This window comes from Gadus macrocephalus, chromosome 7, assembly GCF_031168955.1.
Source record: "Gadus macrocephalus chromosome 7, ASM3116895v1".
Classification (NCBI taxonomy): domain Eukaryota; kingdom Metazoa; phylum Chordata; class Actinopteri; order Gadiformes; family Gadidae; genus Gadus; species Gadus macrocephalus.
The window spans coordinates 24,807,621-24,823,414 of record NC_082388.1 but is presented as its reverse complement, the minus strand read 5'-3'; the positions used below and the strand labels follow the sequence as shown (position 1 = coordinate 24,823,414).

General features: G+C 44.9%; 3 protein-coding genes across 3 annotated transcripts; all 3 read left to right on the top strand.

Moving 5' to 3' along the window:
- The first annotated feature begins 3,840 nt into the window (after positions 1 to 3,840).
- Positions 3,841 to 5,220, top strand: LOC132462008 (olfactory receptor 6Y1-like). The gene has a single exon (XM_060057557.1). The coding sequence runs from the start codon at positions 4,085 to 4,087 to the stop codon at positions 5,036 to 5,038; it is 954 nt and encodes a 317-aa protein (XP_059913540.1). The 5' UTR covers positions 3,841 to 4,084; the 3' UTR covers positions 5,039 to 5,220.
- Positions 5,221 to 10,175: 4,955 nt separating this feature from the next.
- Positions 10,176 to 12,019, top strand: LOC132462002 (olfactory receptor 10G4-like). Its single transcript, XM_060057549.1, has one exon. The coding sequence runs from the start codon at positions 10,843 to 10,845 to the stop codon at positions 11,794 to 11,796; it is 954 nt and encodes a 317-aa protein (XP_059913532.1). The 5' UTR covers positions 10,176 to 10,842; the 3' UTR covers positions 11,797 to 12,019.
- Positions 12,020 to 14,276: 2,257 nt separating this feature from the next.
- On the top strand, positions 14,277 to 15,540 carry LOC132461156 (olfactory receptor 10G4-like). The gene has a single exon (XM_060056201.1). It carries the CDS (start codon positions 14,413 to 14,415, stop codon positions 15,364 to 15,366), a length of 954 nt encoding a protein of 317 aa, XP_059912184.1. The 5' UTR covers positions 14,277 to 14,412; the 3' UTR covers positions 15,367 to 15,540.
- The last annotated feature ends 254 nt before the right edge of the window (positions 15,541 to 15,794 follow it).

The window sequence follows — 15,794 nt, the reverse complement described above, 5'->3', positions numbered from 1 at the left end:
CACGTATATTCTAAGGCTGTCTTTCATGAGAGTGTCTCGTCTAACATATTAATTATTGAAAACCAAGCTTTAAGCAGCAATGTTCATCAAGCCAAAAAGTGATGCAAAAAAAAGATATAGATATGAAAGATCTGGATGTGCGCAACTCCAAATTGCCAGGATTGGATGCATTTTGAGGACCATCGGTTGCGGCTAGTGCTAGCGTTAGCAATGTTGACAATAGCGACAGCATGGAGAAGGGAGACCTGGGCCCCGTTTCCCGAAAGCATCTTTAGCCTAAGTGGATCGCAGAGTGGGTCGTACGAGCATCGTACAGTTTTCACGCCGTTTCCCGAAAGCATCTTTGGTAACGAACGTCTTGAAAACGCTCGTAGCTAACGAGTGCTCCAGGGTACTTGTAGGACGCTAAGAGCCTCGTTAGCCTACTATAGCCTCAGTGGCGTAACCAGCGGACAGTCCTAGTATTGGATGCGTTTTATTATAACACATTGGTAATGGTGTATCACGTGCGTCTGAGCCTAATGTGGGCCATTATGTTCTTAGTTTGAGAGACAGTCCAGGAAATGTTTGAGCAGGCATGGCACTTAAAATGTGTGAGAGAAAGTGGGGGGGATTTATGCAGACTGACATAGGCTACTCATAAAACGCAGCCTAAAATAATGTAAAAAAAAAAATGCAAAGGAGCAGGCAAAAGGCTTGTATATGGTGGGGATTGGTCACGTTGACGGGAATGTTTAGTGACATGTGGGAGGGTGGAGGGGGTTACACCGATCTTCCTCATCGTTATCGTCCTAAATGTCCTCCGGTTCAACCAAAGCTACCCCAGCCTTAGCTGCAATGTTGTGCAACATAGCTGTCACACATATGTATCACAGCGCATGACTTGGCCGGCGAAAACTGGAGCCCTCCGCTGGACTTATGAAGGCATCTAAAGCGCAACTTCCACCTCCCGATGGTGCGCTCAGGATTAGGACTGATATATGTCGGCCTAGGCTTAATCAATTGTGTTTTAATATCTTTAGCATTCATATTATTGCAATCTATTATTTTCGTAGAATACTCTGCGGTTGGCCTTGATGGGGAGATATTTTAACCCTTTTCAACCCCATTTTCCTCCGACATTCCTGCGTCTCCCCCTGCGTCATAGCCCGTTTCAGCACCATGTCAGTGGACAGGTACAATCCTACGATCGTCGTGAGTGCAGCGAATGCGCGTTAACGTTAAGAGGAGTTTCGGGAAACGATCCAAAGAAATTATCGATGGTTGGAAAGATCCATCGGGAGAATTATCATACGAGCGAAGATCCATCGATATCGGGAAACGGGGCCCTGGGCTCAGTTTCCCGAAAGTTATCGTTAGCCCAAGTGGTTTGTGAAGTCCGTCGTACGAGCATCGTCCAGTTTTCACAGTTTCCCAAAAGCCTTGTTGCGTAACAAACGTTGTGAAAACACTCGTAGCTAACAAGGGCTCCAGGGGTACTCGTAGAGTGCTAAGAGCATTGTTACTTTAGCCTCAGTGGAGTCACCACCTGGACATTCAGTGGTATTGGAAGTGTTTTATTAAAATGCCTCAAATACCACTGAATGTCCAGCTGGCGCAATTTTCGCAATACCCCCAAAACAGTGGTTACCACCAATATATTACTCATAGACTACTGTTAGATTTAAAAAGCAAAGACAGAGACATGTTCGAAGTCAACAACATTTATTGCAGCAATTAAAAATTCCAAAAATAGATGGAGAGCTGAAATTTACCAATCAAACGCTGCGTCACTGGGCAACCCTATCACAAAGCAAATGATAAAATCAAATGATTCCATTGCTCTTGTGTGGAACTTCGCTTTCGAACTGCACTTGCTGTCTCTCTGATTTTAATTCAACCATTGTGGTTAAAATGTCCTCATAGTGATCAATGCGAAGACATACGTGAATCATGCTGAGACCGGCGGGTGTCAGAGAATTTCTGCCGACGTTTCTTGTTGAGATTGTTTGCCATAAAGCACTCTAGGCGATTTGTTGAGGCTGTGATGAAGTTCACTATTTCTTGGACCGTGTCCAGACAGTTACGAACATCCCTGACCTTAGTGGGGCAAATAATCGCCAAATTGAGAGCGTGGTTTCTGCAGTGAACGTAGACCTCTGTGGGAAACAGTGCTGCGATGCGTGCCTGAAAGCTGTGCGCTTTCCCACTTACATTTACCGCACCATCATAACCCTGTCCAACAACAGGGACAGGATCTACACCAAGCTCTCATAATCGGGTCAGCAATAGCCGTGTCAATGGCTAGCTTCTGCGTTGAAATGATAATGAATGAATGGAACGTTGCTTTTTTAATGTTTACACCAAAGATTCTAGGCTAGAGAGGGTGCGCCAATGTACGCACAGTACGTTCAGGATAAGGACAGATGTAGCATATGTCGGCCTAGGCCTAATCAATTGTGTTTTGATATTTATTTTCGTCTATTTTCGTAGGCTACTCTGCTATTGGCCTTGAGGTGAAGATATTTTTTTTAATGCCACAAAATGTACAGTTTCATCTCACAACATTCCTGCGTCTCCCCTTCCTACAGAGCCCATTTCAGCACCATGTCAGTGGACAGGTTCAATCCTACGAACGTCGTTAGAGCAGTGCACGCACGTTCATGTTAAGAGGAGTTTTGGGAAACACACTGAATGAAAGATCATTTGTGAGAATGTTCGTACGTGCGTGGATCCGTGGTTATCACGAAACTTGGCCCTGGAGGCTACTGCCACTTTCTCAATGCCCTCTTGCTCCAGCTCCACTGAACCCACACTATCAACAACTGCTCAACCAGAGAATTCCCTCCAGCCTCAAGGTTTGGAACATATGGTTGATGGTCCACCATATCTAAAAACTTAAAATAACATAACATATCAAAGAGGGATGTTTCAACGCCTGTTTGAGTCAAATTGAGGCCACAGAGCATCAGGTCCTCAGTTCACCATCAGCTGTGTTACTGTAACTCTTATCCAAACCACTGTTTCCCCTCGAGTCCCTCTGTTATCAGCTTATTGTCAGTAAATTAATAAGAGGCCTCATTAGCTCACTGGGAATGTTGCAGGTGTTCAGATTCCTCTAGGGACACACATGTGTCTCTAAGCTCCTCTCAGGCATAGTTCTCAGTATATTACTGGGATAACATTTCAGGCTCTGCTAGTCACTATTCACACATGCTTTCAGCAGCTCACATTCACACATGGCTTGGCAAAGCCAAAAGATGGAAATAAGGTGGATATATATATGGGGCGAGTTAACAAACAGTCCATGCAGATTTACAGGAATATCTATCCCTGTTCCCATTCACGTTTGACCTCATGCAGGAAATGGCATGGAAAGGGCCTGAAGGAAACAAGCAGCAGCTAGGACACTGTGATCCTAAATCGGTAAGGTATATCCTAGTTCCCTCTAGGCTTTATTCCTGCCTTCCCGATGAAATCAAGAGAGATCCTGACTCCCTGTGGTCACTACAGATCCCAGGCACTCATCCCAAGAGTAGTGGTGCTGACCCTTGTGTCCAGGCCAGATGAACCCCAAACTGGCCCCTCAGCCAGCATCACCACATGAACATAACGTAACATGTGTTTGTTTTGTGTGGTTCACGTCCCTAAAGACCAGAGGGTACCATTTAATTAGGTCTGGCGTGACCTGCTGAACTCGATCTTCACTGATGTTGCAAAACTATTTTGACAACCATGATGTCATATTGACAGGAAATAGTGTTAATGGAATGAGCAACCAAAAATTGCATTTTGTACAGTTCAATCTAATCTTAACACTTCAGCAATGAAAATATATTATTTATTGCAGTTGAGACATCTGCATTAGCATGCGAGACGACCAGAGGTTTAATAAACTAGACTATATGACTTTCCTCTGCATAGAGGAAAGAATAACTACTTGACCAAAACACGTGACTCACCCTGCCATGCATCCCATAGGCTGCGGCTTCTGAACCTCACCTTTATAATGCACACTTCTTAGAACCAAACTTCCAGTCTAGCATCATCATTTCATGACTGTGCTCCGGCTTTAACACGTCAAGGGAGGTTCCCTTGCGTGAGGATGTCTTTAGTGAACTTCTCAGGGCAGAACGTGGTGGAGTTCACCATCACGGGCTTCGACCACCTACCCTACCAGAAGCTGATGGGCACTGTGATCCTGCTGGCCTACTGCCTGGCCCTCTTCTGCTCCACAACCAACATCTGCGTCATCTCCACAGACAGGCGTCTGCACCGCCCCATGTACCTGCTGATCTGTAACCTGGCTCTGGTGGACATCATGTTCTCCACCGGCGCCAGTACCACCATGATCTCTGTTCTTCTGGCCGGGGACAAAACCGTCTCCTACAACTCTTGCCTGTCCCGCGTCTTCATCCACCACCTAGGAGACGTCACACAGTGTCTGGCCCTCTCTCTGATGGCACTGGACCGCACTGTGGCCATCAGTGAGCCCTTACGCTATGCCACCATCCTGACCAACCAGCGAGCTTTCCTATTGATTGTGGTATCCTGGCTTTTGGGTATTGCTTGCATTGGCAAGTTGGCTTACATTGCAGATCAGCTGCCGTACTGTCAGCCTGTGATCAAATACGTTTTCTGTGACTATGCAGCGATCATCAGGGCAGCCTGTGTGGATCCAGAACCGTACTGGTTTGTGTCCAAAATAATTAGTCTCTGGCTAATCGCTGGGCAGTTGCCGTTGATCTTACTTTCCTATGGGAAACTTGTCTTTACTGTGCTGAGGCTCCCAAGCACAGAGAAAGGAGGGCGCACGTTCCGCACTGTCATCAGCCATTTAATCCCTGTTTTTTCTTTCTATGCTCCGAAGCTGGTGTCAGTACTGTTAACCAGAGAGGGAGTTAGGCTGTACTTAACAGAGAGAAACGCTTTGCAGATCATCTCTACGCTAGTGCCACCTCTCATTAACCCCTCCGTCTACTGTCTGCAGAACAAAGAGATCAGAGGCGCTGTCTTACGCATATTTAGGAGAAATCCGGTCTTACCATCCAAGGGCTAATGTTTGTAACCTCAGTAGTGCTTTACCAAATATTGCCTGATGTGTGAAAAAGCTTGAATGTCTGGTGTGTCTTTCTGCTTCTTCGTCTTCTACTTCTGTTCTTCATTTGTATATCTGTATGCAAAAGAGGAGGAAAGTGAACTGAGAAAACAGTCAATTTAAATTTTTCTCATACTGTTTACAGAGATTAACCATCTTTCACAATCTAAATAATAAAATCAAAACCCAATTGAAATGTTTTTTTATTCCTTTCCTTTTTTTCATCATTTTTTGTTCTCAAATTTTAATATTTATTCTGGCTAATAATGAAACCAACTCACACATTTTCTTTGTTGAAACAAATTAATTGAATTTCTTAAAGGTCCCATGGCATGCTACTTTATGGATGCTTATATATCGGTGTTAGTGGGCCCTTAATACAGTATTTGAAGACGTTCAAGAAATCCATCCTTTGTGCAGAATTACAGCCACTATGAAACAGTCCCACAATGAGCTTTCCAAAACCACATCAAGCTTTCCACTTCCACATCAATCTGAAGTAGACTGAACCGCGACATGGAGGAGGAAGGGATTGTTGCCCACGATTGTCTCCCTCCGGAGCCCCGCTGCCCGCTGTCAAGGCACCACCGCCTCAGGGGCACAGGTAGCGTGCCGGCGGTGGCGTGCCGGCGGTGGCGGTGCCTGGCGGCGGCGGGCAGCGGGGCTCCAGTGGGAGACAATCGCGGGCATCAATCCCTTTCTCCTCCATGTAGTGGTTCATGTAATTCAGGAAGTCAAAGCCAAAGTTCCTTTCCCCCAATTCCTTCTCAACCATGGCTGAGATAACCCCCACAATAAGTCTCGTTGTGGAAATACCAGAGACGTCAGAGAACCGATGTGTTATGCGCCATAACACAACAGCAGAACGGTTATCCAAATAACAAAGAAGTGTGCAACACTTGCGTTAAAGTGTGTGTATTCACACACACAAACACACACACACATGGGGTGCAAGGTCATAGCTCATTGTCTCGGCTCAGTCTGAGCTTCCATTTTTCAAAGGCGGAGTAGAATACCTAGTGCGCCATTTCTTGCTACTGGGGGACCATAGGCAGGCTAGGGGAACTCATTGATGTTAGAAAACCTCATGAAGTGAAATTTTCATGCCATGGGACCTTTAAGCAAAGTGGCTTTACCGAAACCAGGTCACTTGGTCGTGGTGTTGAAACAAGTTTATTGCAGAGTTGAAAGACCACAGTAAATGATGCATGTGATCATTGCCACCATGTTGGAGTGACCCCAAGTGTGTCTGGGGACGGCTGGTATAACCTGTGAATGTAGATTGCTCAATTCACAACAGGTGTGAAGCCTCACTCAGCGTAAGGTCAGAGACTAATCTGTCTGACTCGGGCCAGGTGAGGCTGCTTAAACCAGCCGTCATCCACAAACACTCCACAATTCAACAATGGAATACAGTATACAATCCCAGAGCTACAAAATCAAAGTAGTTCACACCCTCAATTAATCTAATATTTATAAAAATGTGCATGAACATACCAAAAACCCTAATTAAGATTTCATTGTTATAATCCCAGATTTTATTTGGAATGAAAACCTTTTGCAATAATCCTTTTGTTGTACTTTACTGTCTCCTAATCCTTGGCTCAGTGTGGGACTGTTCTTTTGGAGAGTCGGGTGACACCCCAGGCGTCCGGTCGGCTGCCCTGGCCACGCCACCAGGGGCGTAGCTGGGGACGGTGCCACCGGTGGGGGCCCGCCTCACGTAAGCTTACAGAGCATGATAATAAACCTCCACCACAAGAGAACTGTCTGAATTCACATGTGCTAAGTCTAGTCATGAATTGACCTGAGAGCTGGCTAATATTTACATTGCTCCACTATCTCATACAACAGAGTCATGGTGGTTTCTAACCCCCCCCATCTCATATATTTTCTCCTCCTTTTCTTTAATCGATGTATTTGGGATTTCAGTAATGATACTTTGGCCGTAAATAAAAAATCATAATCACAATGTTTGTTTTATTCTCAAAATTTAGCAAAGAACCTGGCCTGCTGGGAAATCTGTTGGACCAGTCATTTTACTTCCCATAATTTCTGATCATACGTGCTCACACGTATATTCTAAGGCTGTCTTTCCTGAGAGTGTCTCGTCTAACATATTAATTATTGAAAGCCAAGCTTTCAGCAGCAATGTTCATCAAGCCAAAAAGTGATGCAAAAAAAAGGTAAAGATATGAAAGATCTGGATGTGCCCATCTCCAAATTGCCAGGATTGGATGCATTTTGAGGACCATTGGTACCTGCTAGTGCTAGCGTTAGCAATGTTGACAATAGCGACAGCATGGAGAAGGGAGACCTGGGCTCAGTTTCCCGAAAGTTATCGTTAGCCTAAGTGGTTTGTGAAGTTCGTCGTACGAGCATCGTACAGTTTTCACAGTTTCCCAAAAGCCTTGTTGCGTAACGAACGTTGTGAAAACATTCGTAGCGAACAAGGGCTCCAGGGGTACTCGTAGAGTGCTAAGAGCATCGTTACTTTAGCCTCAGTGGAGTCACCACCTGGACATTCAGTGGTATTGGAAGTGTGTTATGAAAATGCATCCAATACCAGTAACATCCCAACATGTATCAGAGACCTAAACACATATCGGTCATTTTGTTCTAATCTGAAACAGTGGCTGATTGATAATATGATCTGCCAGCACTAAACTTGACCCGCCTGCTCTTGCCTCCTTGTGTCAGCGTGTCTGTGAATTTGTCCTGCAACTTACTTTGTATGCTTGCTTGTTTGTATGCTTTTTGTAGCTCGTTCTATGTCTCTCCTGTGCTGCTTCATGTACTATTGTCATGTCGACTTTTTGTTAGTTTGTTGTGCATGTACTGTCTGCTTTGGTGGGCTACTGCCTCGATGTCTAACACATATAGATGTCCTCTATAAGTCCTAGTCTACCTTTTCAATTTGTGTTTGTTTGATGCTGACTCTTGTTTGTCCTGCATGCTTCATGTATTTTAATGCTTGAACTACTGAATACTTGTATGTGGTTATAATTAATGTTTTATCTGTTGCTTTTCTATGTTCCTTTTTAAACTCTTTCTGTTATTTGCTTATTTGCTTTTTAGGGAGCCTATTGTTACATCTGGCCAAGGACTGCAGATGGAAACTAACCTTCTGGCTAAATCTGGCATATTTACAGAAATGTCTATTAATATGCACTGTCCCTGTCAAATAAACAAACAAACAAACAAACAAACAAACCACTGAATGTCCAGCTGGCGCAATTTTCGCAATACCCCCAAAACAGTGGTTACCACCAATATATTACTCATAGACTACTGTTAGATTTAAAAAGCAAAGACAGAGACATGTTCGAAGTCAACAACATTTATTGCAGCAATTAAAAATTCCAAAAATAGATGGAGAACCGAAATTTACCAATCAAACGCCGCATCACAGGGCAACCCTATCACAAAGCAAATAATAAAATCAAATGATTCCATTGCTCTTGTGTGGAACGTCGCTTTCGAGCTGCACTTGCTGTCTCTCTCTGATTTTAATTCAACCATTGTGGTTAAAATGTCCTCATAGTGATCAATGCGAAGACATACGTGAATCATGCTGAGACCAGCGGGTGTCGGAGAATTTCTGCAGGCGTTTTTTGTTGAGATTGTTTGCCATAAAGCACTGTAGGCGCTTTGGTGAGGCTGTGATGAAGTCCACTATTTCTTGGACCGTGTCTAGACAGTTACGAACATCCCTGACCTTAGTGGGGTAAACAATCGCCAAATTGAGAGGGTGGTTTCTGCAGTGAACTTAGACTTCTGCGGGAATCAGTGCTGCGATGCGCGCCTGAACGCTGTGCGCTTTCCCGCTTACATTTCCCGCACCATCATAACCCTGCCCAACAACAGGGACAGGATCTACACCAAGCTCTCCTCATCGGGTCAGCAGTAGCCGTGTCAATGGCTAGCTTCTGCATTGAAATGATAATGAACGAATGGAACGTTGCATTTTTTATGTTTACACCAAAGATTCAAAGCTAGAGAGTGTGCGCCAATGTACGCACAGTACGTTCAAGATAAGGACAGATGTAGCATATGTCGGCCTAGGCATAATCAATTGTGTTTTGATATTTTTAGCATTCATATTATTGTAGTCTATTATTTTCGTAGGCTACTCTGCTATTGGCCTTGATTTGAAGATTTTTTTAACTGCCACAAAATATACAGTTTAATCTCACAACATTCCTGTGTCTCTCCCTCCTACAGAGCCCATTTCAGCACCATGTCAGTGGACAGTTTCAATCCTACGAACGTCGTTAGAGCACGCACGTTCATGTTAAGGGGAGTTTTGGGAAACACACTGAATGAAAGATCATTTGTGAGAATGTTCGTACATGCGTGGATCCGTGGTTATCACGAAACTTGGCCCTGGAGGCTACTGCCACTATCTCAATGCCCTCTTGCTCCAGCTCCACCGAACCCACACTATCAACAACTGCTCAACCAGAGAATTCCCTCCAGCCTCAAGGTTTGGAACATAATGGGCCCAGCGCAAGACTTGTGGTGGAGGGTCTGTTTCAAAGTCCCGAGCCGATGTTCAGTCCCAGTCCGACCCTGACTCTGCCTTCAAGACTGAGGCCTTCTTTGAGACAAATTGAGGCCACAGAGCATCAGGTCCTCAGTTCACCATCAGCTGTGTTACTGTAACTCTTATCCAAACCACTGTTTCCCCTCGAGTCCTTCTGTTATCAGCTTATTGTCAGTAAATTAATAAGAGGCCTCATTAGCTCACTGGGAATGTTGCAGGTGTTCAGATTCCTCTAGGGACACACATGTGTCTCTAAGCTCCTCTCACGCATAGTTCTCAGTATATTACTGGGATAACATTTCAGGCACCGCAAGTGATTTAAACTATTCACACATGCTTTCAGCATCTCACGTTCACACATGGCTTGGCAAAGCCAAAAGCTGGAGATAAGGTATATATGGGGCAAGTTGACAAACAGTCCGTGCAGATTTCCAGGAATATCTATCCCTGTTCCCATTCACGTTTGACCTCATGCAGGAAATGGCATGGAAAGGGCCTGAAGGAAACAAGCAGCAGCTAGGGCACTGTGATCCTCAATCGGTAAGGTATATCCTAGTTCCCTCTAGGCTTTATTCCTGCCTTCCCGATGAAAACAAGAGGGATCCTGACTCCCAGTGGTCACTACAGATCCCATGACACTCATCCCAAGAGTAGTGGTGCTGACCCTTGTGTCCAGGCCAGATGAACCCCAACCTGGCCCCTCAGCCAGCATCACCACATGAACATAGCGTAACATGTGTTTGTTTTGTGTGGTTCACGTCCCTAAAGACCACAGGGTACCATTTAATTAGGTCTGGCGGAACCTGCTGAACTCGACCTTCACTGATGTTGCAAAACTATTTTGACAACCGTGATGTAATATTGACAGGAAATAGTGTTAATGGAATGAGCACCCAAAAATTGCATTTTGTACGGTTCAATCTAATCTTAACACTTCAGCAATGAAAATATATTATTTATTGCAGTTGAGACATCTGCATTAGCATGCGAGACGACCAGAGGTTTAATAAACTAGACTATATGACTTTCCTCTGCACAGAGGAAAGAATAACTACTTGACCAAAACACGTGACTCACCTGCCATGCATCCCATAGGCTGCGGCTTCTGAACCTCACCTTTATAATGCACACTTCTTAGAACCAAACTTCCAGTCTAGCATCATCATTTCATGACTGTAATCAGGCTTTAACACGTCAAGCGAGGTTCCCTTGCGTGAGGATGTCGTTAGTGAACTTCTCAGGGCAGAACGTGGTGGAGTTCACCATCACAGGCTTTGACCACCTACCCTACCACAAGCTGATGGGCACTGTGATCCTGCTGGCCTACTGCCTGGCCCTCCTCGGCTCGACCACCAACATCTGCATCATCTCCGCAGACAGACGTCTGCACCGCCCCATGTACCTGCTGATCTGTAACCTGGCTCTGGTGGACATCATGTTCACCACCGGTGCCAGTACCACCATGATCTCTGTTCTGCTGGCCGGGGACAAAACCGTCTCCTACAACTCTTGCCTGTCCCGCGTCTTCAGCTACCACCTAGGAGGCATCACACAGTGTCTGGCCCTCTCTCTGATGGCACTGGACCGCACTGTGGCCATCAGCGAGCCCTTACGCTATGCCACCATCCTGACCAACCAGCGAGTGTTCCTATTGATTGTGGTGTCCTGGCTTTTGGGTATTGGCTGCATTGGCAAGTTGGCTTACATTGCAGATCAGCTGCCGTACTGTCAGCCTGTGATCAAATACGTTTTCTGTGACTATCCAGCGATCATCAGGGCAGCCTGTGTCGATCCAGAACCGTACTGGTTCGTGCCCAGTTTAATTGGTCTGTGGCTAATCGCTGGGCAGTTGCCATTAATCTTACTTTCCTATGGGAAACTTGTCTTTACTGTGCTGAGGCTCCCAAGCACGGAAAAGGGAGGGCGAACGTTCCGCACTGTCATCAGCCATTTCATCCCTGTTGTTTGTTACTATGCTCCGAAGCTGGTGTCAATACTATTAACCAGAGTGGGAGTTACGCTGAACTTAACAGAGAGAAACGCTTTGCTGATCATCTCTACGCTAGTGCCATCCCTCATTAACCCCTCCGTCTACTGTCTGCAGAACAAAGAGATCAGAGGCGCTGTCTTACGCATATTTAGGAGAAATCCGGTCTTACCATCCAAGGGCTAATGTGTGCAACCTCAGTAGTGCTTTACCAAATATTGCCTGATGTTTGAAAAAGCTTGAATGTCTGGTGTGTCTTTCTGCTTCTTCGTCTTCTACTTCTGTTCTTCATTTGTATATATGTATGTAAAAGATGAAGAAAGTGATCGGACAAAACAGTGCAGTTTTTATCTTTCTCAAACTGTTTACAGAGATTAACCATATTTCACAATCTAAATAATAAAATCAAAACCCAATTGAAATGTTTTTTTATTGTTTTCCCTTTTTTCATTCATTTTTTGTTCTGAAAATTGTTATATTTATTCTGGCTAATAATGAAACTAACTCACACATTTTCTTTGTTAAAACAAATTAATTAAATTTCTTAAAGTTCCCTTGGCATGCTTCTTTATGGATGCTTATATATAGGTGCTAGTGGGCCCTTAATACAGTATGGATCCACTGTTATCATGAAACTTGGCCCTGGAGGCTACTGCCACTATCTCAATGCCCTCTTGCTCCAGCTCCAACAAACCCACACTATCAACAACTGCTCAACCAGAGATCGCCCTCCAGCCTCAAGGTTTGGAACATAATGGGCCCAGCGCAAGACTTGCACCGGGGCCTAGCAGAACTACGCTTAGCCACTGTACGCCACATGCAACAAATACAATTTAAAGAGATGGTCAACCAGATCTAAAAACTTAAAATAACATAACATATCAAAGAGGGATGTTTCAACGACACATCTACCGAATATCTTGTCTGGAAAATATCGGAAGGATGACACTTGGTTACCCGCTTAGTCAGGAGGAAAAAAATATTATTTTCCTCAAAACGCCGGAGGCCTCTTTCATGTTAAGGGGCCCCTGGGCCCAGATTACCCATATGGTAGCTCCAGGTTTGCAGCAGCCCTCTTTGCTTTGAATCGCCTTGCTCCCTGTTTCGTAGAGGGACCATAAATCCTTACTGATAGGGAGTCCACTACATTACAGTCCAGTAATACAGGATAGAGTTATTGTAGGCAATCTGTAGGGGTGCAGCATTACAATGTCCGGATAGAAGCACCGACTCCAAGCTTTAATGTTTACGTAAATCTATATATTTAGAAATGGTATGTGTGGTGGTGGGTCTGTTTCAAAGTCCCGGGCCGATGTTTAGTCCCAGTCCGATCCTGACTCTGCCTTCAAGACTGAGGCCTTATTTGAGATAAATTGAAGCCACAGAGCATCAAGTCCTCAGTTCACCATCAGCTGTGTTACTGTTACTCTTATCCAAACCACCGTTTCCCCTCGAGTCAATTTACAATTAGGGCATTTAGCAGACGCTTTTATTCAAAGCGACTTACATCGTTTAATACACACATTGACACACCAACGGCAAAGTCAACCATGCAAGGCGACCGCCAGCTCGTCAGGAGCAGTTAGGGTTAAGGGTCTTCCTCAGGGACACATCAACACTCAGCTAGGATTGAACTAGCAACCTTTCAGTTACAAGACAACTGCTCTAACTCCTGAGCTAAGCCGATCGAGACGTCAGTTCCCCATCAGCTTTGTTACTGTAACTCTTATCCAAACCACTGTTTCCCCTCGAGTCCCTCTGTTATCAGCTTATTGTCAGTAAATTAATAAGAGGCCTCATTAGCTCACTGGGCATATTGCAGGTGTTCAGATTCCTTTAGGGACACACATGTGTCTCTAAGCTCCTCTCACGCATAGTTCTCAGTATATTACTGGGATAACATTTCAGGCACCGCTAGTGATTTATACTATTCACACATGCTTTCAGCAGCTCACGTTCACACATGGCTTGGCAAAGCCAAAAGCTGGAGATAAGGTATATATGGGGCGAGTTAACAAACAGTCCGTGCAGATTTCCAGGAATATCTATCCCTGTTCCCATTCACGTTTGACCTCATGCAGGAAATGGCATGGAAAGGGCCTGAAGGAAACAAGCAGCAGCTAGGACACTGTGATCCTAAATCTGTAAGGTATATCCTAGTTCCCTCTAGGCTTTATTCCTGCCTTCCCGATGAAAACAAGAGAGATCCTGACTCCCTGTGGTCACTACAGATACCATGGCACTCATCCCAAGAGTAGTGTTGCTGACCCTTGTGTCCAGGCCAGATGAACCCCAACCTGGCCCCTCAGCCAGAATCTCCACATGAACATAACGTAACATGTGTTTGTTTTGTGTGGTTCACGTCCCTAAAGACCACAGGGTACCATTTAATTAGGTCTGGCGGGACCTGCTGAACTCGACCTTCACTGATGTTCCAAAACTATTTTGACAACCGTGATTTAATATTGACAGGAGTAATATTGACAGAATTTTGTACGGTTCAATCTAATCTTAACACTTCAGCAATGAAAATATATTATTTATTGCAGTTGAGACATCTGCATTAGCATGCGAGACGACCAGAGGTTTAATAAACTAGACTATATGACTTTCCTCTGCACAGAGGAAAGAAAAAAACTTGACCACAACACGTGACTCACCTGCCATGCATCCCATAGGCTGCGGCTTCTGAACCTCACCTTTATAATGCACACTTCTTAGAACCAAACTTCCAGTCTAGCATCATCATTTCATGACTGTAATCAGGCTTTAACACGTCGAGCGAGGTTCCCTTGCGTGAGGATGTCGTTAGTGAACTTCTCAGGGCAGAACGTGGTGGAGTTCACCATCACAGGCTTTGACCACCTACCCTACCACAAGCTGATGGGCACTGTGATCCTGCTGGCCTACTGCCTGGCCCTCCTCGGCTCCACCACCAACATCTGCGTCATCTCCACAGACAGGCGTCTGCACCGCCCCATGTACCTGCTGATCTGTAACCTGGCTCTGGTGGACATCATGTTCTCCACCAGCGCCAGTACCACCATGATCTCTGTTCTGCTGGCCGGGGACAAAACCATCTCCTACAACTCTTGCCTGTCCCGCGTTTTCATCTACCACCTAGGAGATATCACACAGTGTCTGGCCCTCTCTCTGATGGCGCTGGACCGCACTGTGGCCATCAGTAAGCCCTTACGCTATGCCACCATCCTGACCAACCAGCGAGTGTTCCTATTGGTTGTGGTGTCTTGGCTTTTGGGTATTGCTTGCATTGGCAAATTGGCTTACATTGCAGATCAGCTGCCTCACTGTCAGCCTGTGATCAAATACGTTTTCTGTGACTATGCAGCGTTCATCAGGGCAGCCTGTGTGGATCCAGCACCGTATTGGTTCGTGCCCAGTATAATTGCTCTGTGGCTAATCGCTGGGCAGTTGCCATTGATCTTACTTTCCTATGGGAAACTTGTCTTTACTGTGCTGAGGCTCCCAAGCACGGAGAAAGGAGGGCGCACGTTCCGCACTGTCATCAGCCATTTCATCCCTGTTGTTTGTTACTATGCTCCGAAGCTGGTATCAGTACTGTTAACCAGAGTGGGAGTTAGGCTGAACTTAACAGAGAGAAACGCTTTGCTGATCATCTCTACGCTAGTGCCATCTCTCATTAACCCCTCCGTCTACTGTCTGCAGAACAAAGAGATCAGAGGCGCTGTTTTACGGGTACTTAGGAGAAATCCAGTCTTACCATCCAAGGGCTAATGTTTGTAACCTCAGTAGTGCTTATGAAAGTCACAAGCACTACTTGTCATCGTGAAAAAGCTTAAATGTATTGTCTATCTTTCTGCTTCAATGACTTCCGTTCTTCATTTGTATATATGCGTAAAAGATGAAGAAAGTGAACTGAGAAAAAAAACAATGAATTTTAATTCTTTCTCAAACGCGCACGAGATTAACCATCTTTCACAATCGAAATAATAAAATCAAAACCCATTTGAACCAGTTTTTTATTCCTTTCCAAATAATGTCAAAGTATTTGTTCACATTTGGAATGTGATACATTTTGGTTCGGAAAATTGTAATATCTATTCTGGCTATCTATGCAACCAACTCAAACCTTTTCTTTATTTGAAGAAATGTTATTTATTTCTGAAGCAAGGTCAATACTACACACCGCCCAGGTGGTTTTA

Coding starts and splice junctions, on each gene's coding strand:
- LOC132462008 (XM_060057557.1), top strand. CDS start 4,085: ATGTCTTTAGTGAACTTCTCAGGGCAGAACGTGGTGGAGTTCACCATC.
- LOC132462002 (XM_060057549.1), top strand. CDS start 10,843: ATGTCGTTAGTGAACTTCTCAGGGCAGAACGTGGTGGAGTTCACCATC.
- LOC132461156 (XM_060056201.1), top strand. CDS start 14,413: ATGTCGTTAGTGAACTTCTCAGGGCAGAACGTGGTGGAGTTCACCATC.